The sequence below is a fragment of the Drosophila rhopaloa genome, unplaced genomic scaffold (assembly GCF_018152115.1).
Source record: "Drosophila rhopaloa isolate 14029-0021.01 unplaced genomic scaffold, ASM1815211v1 contig_47, whole genome shotgun sequence".
Classification (NCBI taxonomy): Eukaryota; Metazoa; Arthropoda; class Insecta; order Diptera; family Drosophilidae; genus Drosophila; species Drosophila rhopaloa.
Window position 1 is genome coordinate 695,905 of NW_025335142.1, and position 8,266 is coordinate 704,170.

The window sequence follows — 8,266 nt, forward strand, 5'->3', positions numbered from 1 at the left end:
GATTTCCCTTTATTCATTGCCATTTTCCCACATTTTTTCTCGTTCTCGTTAACGTATCGGCTGGCATTCGCATGCAATTATACACTTAGGAATTGACCACCAATGAGACGAGTATCGATTTGACGAATTTGGATGCGAATGCCTTGTACCGCATTACGGTTGTGACGCGCGGCAAATTTGGCACATCGCTGCCGGCATCCATGTTGCTGCTAAATACAACGGACCAACAACGGGTCAGCGAAGGTGAGTTGGTCAACTCCACTCCAAAATTATTTGATTTAATTGTTGGTCTTTCTGTTTGTGTGTGTGATATTGCAGTTCGGGGAGAGGGCGTGGCCTGGGGCGCCCCCTCACCACCCCACTCGCTGACGGTCGTGGCCCACAGTGCCACCTGGATGCAGCTCACATGGCAGCCTCCCGAGTACGCCCATCCGCATGAGAGGATTACTTACAGGTAAGTCAGGGCACAGCGCTTCAGGCAGGCACTAAATAAAATACAAACATTTTAACATATATATACACATTTTTTTAAAATAAATAACAATAATTATATATTTTATATTTAAAGGGTTATTAAAATATTTAAATTTGTTAAATAACTTAAATTAAACAAAGTGGAATATTTTAATTTCTTTTATATATTTAGTATCTAATCTTATTATTGTTTTTAAAACAAGTTATAAAAAATCTTAATCATCAGATAATATTAATTTTTAAAATTCCAAAATGGTTAACTATATTTTTAAGAAGAACTCTTGAATAAATTTTCATATATTAACTTTTAACACGAATTTGCAAGTCAATAAGTTGCCTTCTAGTTTATTTAATTTGGTTTTTTATCGAAACATGTTTTTGTGTTGCGGTCTGGGGCTAAACCTCATTTCCCATCCTTTCTCCCCTGCAGAGTCTACCACAAGGCCATGAGGGCCGAGCAATTCATAAAGATTGAAACGAAGCTGGCCTGGCTGCGGATGAACAACCTGAAGCCGAGCTCGCAGCATGTGCTCTACGTGGAGGCGGTTGGCGAGCGGGGTGAATCGCTGCCCTCCGAGACGCTGGTGGCCTGGACGGACCCCGCCCTGCCCGCCTTCGTGGATGTGAGTGCTCCCAGAGCCAGCAGAGTGTTTATTTTCGGGGTAACTGAGGTGTACTCTACTTGCAGCCCCCCACTGTGCATCCGGCGGACAACATTCCGGAGGGCGGGTCCATGACCATTCTCTGTCTGGCCTTGGGCAACCCGGCACCCACCATCTCGCTCTACGTGGGCGGACATCTGGTGCGGCAGGACACCTCGCGGCACATGGTCACGGTCATCCACAACGTGTCGGCCGACATGGAGCACGTCTCCTGCTACGCAGACAACGGCTACGGAGTGCCCATGCAGGCCACAAGGAGGGTTAACATATGCTGTAAGTAATGCAATTCAGGTTAATTCGCTTAGCTGCCTTATAGTGTCAAGAGTTCTCCCTCAGTAAACGAAAAAAAATATTTAAAGTTCTGAAAACAATTTAGATATTTTAAATAATTAATAGCCCTAAGCGTTAGTGGAAGATTTTGGATACTATATGTATCAATGATTTATTTGATTTATTTTATTTTAAAATTTACAATGTTAGTGACATTATTAAATCGATAACAGTGATTCTACTGAAATTACATTAATTAAAATAGTTCTTCATATAAAGTATTTTGAAGTTGCATATAATTAAAATTTATTACTTACCATTATAATTCAAATATTTATTTAAAGACACTTTTCTAATAATAAAATTTTTGGGTGAAGAAAGCCATTTTATGCGCAGCCTAGTGACGGTGTCTCATTAAAGAAATAACTTATTCAAAACATTATCCCTTCAGATCCGCCTAAGATTCAAGCAGCTGGGATAACCGTGGCCAATATTGGCGATGAGATCGAACTGCGGTGCACCGTGGACTCTAAGCCTGCACCCAAGACAATTTTCTGGAGAGAAAAGGATGGAAGGGTGCCTGTCATAAATGGTGGCAACTACTTTATATCCGTCAAAGCCAATGAATCACGGCCCTCGATTTATACGATGTCGTTAAGGATCAGTAAGCTGCAGGCCAACGATGTGGGCGATTATTTCTGCCATGCGGATAATCCCTTTGGGGCCACCACCACGCCGGTATCGGTGCGTATACGCAATACGCCGGCGCTCAATCACAACGTTTCGCAGTGCTGCGCCGAACAAAATGTGACGATGGGCTGTCGCAGTGCCTGCAGTTATTATGTCGACTTTGATGCCATCGCGGATCGACCTGAGTGCATTGTGGACTTTGACAAGCTGATGAGATGTGCCGCCGATGGTTCGGATCACCGATCCTGCTGTGCGGACGAGCACGTGCCCCGAAAGTGTCTGAACTGGTGTCGCGGAGAATCTGTCCGATCCAAGGAGATATGCAGTCTGCAGTATGCCCGAACCATCGTGGGTTGCTTCGAGAAGAATCGCGACCGATTGCCAGGACCGCCGGAGAATATTGTGGTCAGCGTGGTGTCCGATAGCGAAGTTAGCATAAGGTAAGTCCATTGTTTTTAATTCCCTATGATAGAAGGGCAATTTCAATTAGTTTCAAAGAGAGGGAAAAATATTTTGCTGGCGAAAAATAAAAAAAATAATATTGCGCAAGTAGTGCCTTCTAAGTAGTAAATTCTTTTTTAGAGACTCTGATTTAATAAAATCTATTTTTGTCGAGTGTCCTACCTAAACAAAGTTTAACCGAGCAGAAGCCATTTGGCTTTAAGCCCCCAAACTATGTGGGACACGTTCCAACCCCCGGCTAAGCTCTTAAACACTTTTGTCCGAAGCGGAAGTAGACTCATCCATTTAGCGCTCCAAACCCAATACATTCATTATCCTTCTCTGCGCCACACACACATCCTCTCATGTGGGACGGTGTGTGTGTGCGAGTGCGAGTGTGAGGGCTGTGCCACTAATAGACCGCAAATCCATTAAAGCTGAGATTTTTTATCTCACTTTAATACACTCGGTCAACGTCAAAGGTTGATGAGGGGACTCCAGACCTCTGAACCTGCTGCCGCATTAGATTTTATTAAAATTCCAGACTGGTTGTGCGCCTGCAACAATATTACCGAGCACTCATAATGCGGCGCCGTCGCTCTATGAAAACTATTTCATTACAGATGGGATGCGCCGACAAAGAATCCAAACGCCGTTGACGGCTACAGAATATTTTACCACGAGGCCGCCGTGCTGCCGCCAACGTCGAGTTCGAGTCCGGGTCCGGGTTCCTCGTCCTCGGATCCCAGTTCCTCGATGGAGAACCCCGGAATGGATACCCTGGCCGCCATGAATAATGCAACAAGTATGGGAGGCAGCAACATCGCGATGGCTGCTCTCGAGATACGACGCATCGACGTAAAGGACACAACAATAAGCATTAATGGCCTCAAGAAGGATGTGCTCTACGAGCTGGTGGTGAAGGCTGGCAATAGCTACGGTGAGTTGGCTAGGGAGGCTGCATGGTGGTCCTGGCCGGGCTTTAATTTGGCGGCTTGTCTTGCAGGTGCCAGCGTGCTCACAGATCCGATTAGGTTCACGCTCGGCGAGCACCATGTGACCTCGGCCACGAGCAGCTACTCCAGTGCCGTGGGCACCATCAGCGGCATTGTGGCCAGTATTTTGGCCATCATCCTGGCGGCGGCGGCCATTGTGTTCTATCGCCGGCAGCGCTCCAGCTACGGAAAGTCGGCCAACGGCAACGTGGCGTTCGAGAATCCCACCTACACCAGGGGCCTCGAACAGGTGCAGGTGTGTACAACGATCGATTGCCATTTTTATACCCTTGCAGAGGGTATTATAATTTTGGTCAAAAGTGTGCAACGCAGTGAAGGAGACATCTCCGACCCTATAAAGTATATATATTCTTGATCAGGATCACCTCCTGAGTTGATATAGCCATGTCCGTCTGTCCGTCTGTCCGTCTGTCCGTCTGTCCGTCTGTCCGTCTGTCCGTCTGTCCGTCTGTCCGTCTGTCCGTCTGTCTGTTTCTACGCAAACTAGTCTCTCAGTTTTAAAGCTATCGGATTGAAACTTTGCACACACCCTTCTTTCCTTTGCACGCAGTATATAAGTCGGAACGGCCGGGATCGGCCGACTATATCCTATAGCTGCCATATAACTGATTGATCGGAAATGCCATAACTTTCGTGTTTGTAAAGTTAGGAAGTTGGGATTTTCTATGGGTTTTATATTTGGCCAATCAATCCGACCTACCAAATTTCATAAGGATCGGCCGACTATATCCTATAGCTGCCATATAACTGATTGATCGGAAATGCCATAACTTTGGTGTTTGTAAAGTTAGAAAGTTCGGATTTTCTATGGGTTTTATATTTGGCCAATCAATCCGACCCACCAAATTTCATAAGGATCGGCCGACTATATCCTATAGCTGCCATATAACTGATTGATCGGAAATGCCATAACTTTGGAGTTTGTTAAGTTAGGAAGTTGGGATTTTCTATGGATTTTATTTTTGGCCAATCAATCCGACCTACCAAATTTCATAAGGATCGGCCGACTATATCCTATAGCTGCCATATAACTGATTGATCGGAAATGCCATAACTTTGGTGTTTGTAAAGTTAGGACGTTGGGATTTTCTATGGATTTTATTTTTGGCCAATCAATCCGACCTATCAAATTTCATAAGGATCGGCCGACTATATCCTATAGCTGCCATATAACTGAACGATTGGAAATGCTATAACTTTGTTGTTGTTAAAGTTAGGAAGTTCGGATTTTTTATGAGTATTAAGAATGCATCATATGAATAATTTTGGAGAATATAATTTACAGAGTATTCTGCAAGGGTATATCAACTTCGGCTCCGCCCGAAGTTAGCTTTCCTTTCTTGTTTTATATCATCCTGTTTTATTAAAAGGGTATCTAGATGGCATTAGGGTATATAAGATATGCAGTATGGGCAGAAGGAAATAATTTTTCTTGTTGGGGAAGTTAGTTAAAAAGAAAATATTTTTTGTTGTTAACATGCCGTTTCTGAGAAACTTGATAATCCTTTGTAATTAGATCACCAAAATAGATATTCAAATATATTTTTTTGAGTTGTACTTTTTTCATTTTTAATAAACAGTCCGCTTTGGAAATATTTCCTAAATAACAATTTCTTTTCTATCGAAATAACGACAAATTCTAAAATGTGTAAGGATAGCTTAGCTCCGAAATTTTGCAGTGCATAGTATTCGTTTTTAAATATAATTATTTATTAAGCTTATAGATTTCTGGGTTTTTGGCCATTTTGTCAGGCCTTCTTTAAATCGTTATATATTTAAGCCGAATAATCTATTCAATATCTGTATTTTCTACAACGTTTTTCTACGGAGCTTATTTTTAATTGATCCATTTATTAACTTCCGACTTGAAACACAAGATCCCGAACATTTACATTAAAGTTTACAAACTAGAGTCAGTACTGGATATCATATTGTCGGCTCCGTCGAATATTGTAACCTCACCTGTTTTTTTGTGTTCCTAACTCCGCGTTGGCCAAAGTTTGTTTAGTGATATGATAGCTGTATGTTTTTGTGTATTTTTCGTAGGCATGTATGTATTTACTTATTTTTTTTATGTTATAACTGTCAATGTGTTTCTCTACCCCCTCTAACCGACACATCAACACCCCCGGACATAAACGTATATGAACGGCCATAGCTACCCACTGTCACATCGGCCATCACGACGCAAAATGGCAGCCACCATGGGATGAGCAGCAGCAACAACAACGGCGGCAACAGTCACAGTCATGGTCGTAATGGCATTGCCGCCACAATGACGACATCCACAACGACAACGGCCCCGACGACAGCGGCATCGGCCACCTCGGCAGGTGTCACACTCACGGGGAACAGGCAGCACCACCAGCAGCAGCAACACCAGCAGCAGCAGCAGCAACAGCAGGCAGCACATCAGCAGCAGCCTCATCAGCAACACAAGAGTGCGGCAGATGCGGCGCATCACTTCCACAACCCGCTCAGCAATACGCAGTGCAATGAAGTAAATCCCACAATTTATGAAGAGCTCAAACTTGGCCAAGAAGGTGCTGGATTTAAGAAACTTGTGCCATAAACGTAGCACAATAACAATAACAACCACAGAGACAGACAACACATGACAACAAAACCATGAACGAAAACAAACCAAGTATAGCTAGCGAACTTATATATACTATATATATAGAAATATATACGCTAAATGTAGACATAGGCCGTGTAAACAGCGCGAAGCGCAACCTCAAACAACTACACTTACACACACAAGCGAAAACAAAAGCAAAAACAAAAACACAGACACTGACAAATACAAGCACACACACTCACGCACACGTACACAGTGTGTACTGTGACATCTTTACAGAATGCATTGCGAGAAAAAAGTTGGGTAACAGTAAATTTTTGCTTGCAAAAATCTTTTGGGTAGCCTGTAATAAGTAATAAATTTTTAGTATGTAACTGTGATTCAACCAGAAAAAAACAAACATAACAAAACAAAAACAATGTAAAATAATTAAATAATTGGTAATGAAAGTAAGCAAAACTGAAAACTGATTGAGAAAAAAATACCAATGATTAGTAAAAATCTATATATGCTAAATGTGTTTTCATCTTGGCAATAGTTGGGGCTAATATGCTTTGAGCGGTTTATAAGTTGTGCTAAAATATAAGCTCACAAATTATATTTTTATTTCAGCTTTCATTTGTGGCAATTATTTTTTCTGACTGTTATTTAAAGATGTATAAGTTTCTTCTTAATAGTTATTTAAATCGACAAGTTTAAAAAAAATTATTATAAATAATCATGATTTGCTACTTTTGCTCCGACACATTTTGAGAAAATTACTTATTTGTTGAATTGTTTTTGAACAGATTCCCAAGTTTATTAATTTCCAAAAGTGTAACTTTGATAAAGAGTTTGACCGTATTTTATTTTTTATAATACTAATTGAATTTATTACGTATGTGTTAACTGTGTAACAATATTTTTGATGTTTCTATTTTGTTTTTTTGGTTTAAATGCTAAAAATAGATCTTGTTACTTTATATTGCAATTCTTCGTATTCATTTGAGCATTTTCATTTGCTATGTGGGATTGAATTCCCCAAGTGTATGTAAACAACGGTAGAGGACAATATTAAAAGATGCCTGTGTGCGCTGCGTCTCTGCCTCCTCCTCACTAAACCCCAACCTCATGCTTGCGCCTTCCTCAGTGCTTCTCATTTTGATGAGGACGAAGATGGAAGCTTCGGTTGCCTCATGCCGTCAGATGTTTGCTCGTGTAATGTTGCATACGTTATGGCGACTAGTACACACACACTTGTACCTCTTCAAACACACGCACACACTGGCATTATTAGCAAAAGGACGCATCCGATGGAGGAGAAAACAGCTAGCGATATGCGCACAAAGTTTAACTTTCATATGTAAATTCCTTTTTATTACGAGTACAATATCCGAAAGAGATAGAGAGGCGCCTGATGAAGGAGTTTTGCTGCCGCTCGACATGATACACTCATAATCCGTTATGATCTGATACTGATACGGATGATGCCATCATAGTGACAGCCTGTGCCACCAGAGATTATTATAATTTAGTTACCAGCGCGGTTCTGCGACGACACTTGTGCGCCATTCTTTATGCAAAATAAGCAAAAGCGGGCGGAAAGTGAAATTTGGCAGATTTTTCGTATGATTGAATCAAGGCTTGTAAACAGCGATAGAGTAAACTTCATAAATGTCAAACAACGGAAGGCTTAAGATGCTTGAGCATTATGGCATACAACCGTACTCTTAAATTCCACACAAAGAAAAAGTACTTCGACATTAATGTCAAATTTTAAACAATATAAGCCGAACATTCTAATTAAAAATGTATAAAAATTATACTGTATTTGCCATTTAAGCAGTCAAAAAGTCATATCTAGAAATTTATGAATTGTATATTGTAGAAGGGTATGTATAGGTGTATATAATGACATATTTTTTTATTAGGTCAAAACTAAACTAAATTGTACATTGTACAAGGTTATGTACAAGTGTTTATATTTTTTGTTAGGTCAAAACAGTTTTTTTTTTCGTGTTTTGCGAACCAATTTGAATAATTGTTATTGAAATTCGACAGTAATATTTATTCTCTGTGTAGGCATCATTCGCCTTTCAAATTCCACTTTAATAAGTAAGCAGGAGCCGAGAGTTCAGTCGAGCTCATCAAAA

General features: G+C 41.0%; 1 protein-coding gene across 1 annotated transcript in view; it reads left to right on the forward strand.

Annotated features, from left to right (window-relative positions):
- LOC108040887 (Ig-like and fibronectin type-III domain-containing protein 2) overlaps positions 1-6,650 on the forward strand; it is an 83,483-nt gene extending 76,833 nt beyond the window's left edge. Inside the window, exons 11-18 of the mRNA XM_044461683.1 lie at positions 90-243; positions 319-454; positions 905-1,097; positions 1,163-1,409; positions 1,858-2,536; positions 3,161-3,477; positions 3,544-3,788; positions 5,712-6,650. Coding sequence (XP_044317618.1) covers positions 90-243; positions 319-454; positions 905-1,097; positions 1,163-1,409; positions 1,858-2,536; positions 3,161-3,477; positions 3,544-3,788; positions 5,712-6,125 — 2,385 coding nt within the window. The 3' untranslated portion in view covers positions 6,126-6,650. The remainder of the gene's footprint in view (positions 1-89; positions 244-318; positions 455-904; positions 1,098-1,162; positions 1,410-1,857; positions 2,537-3,160; positions 3,478-3,543; positions 3,789-5,711) is intronic.
- Positions 6,651-8,266: the final 1,616 nt, after the last annotated feature.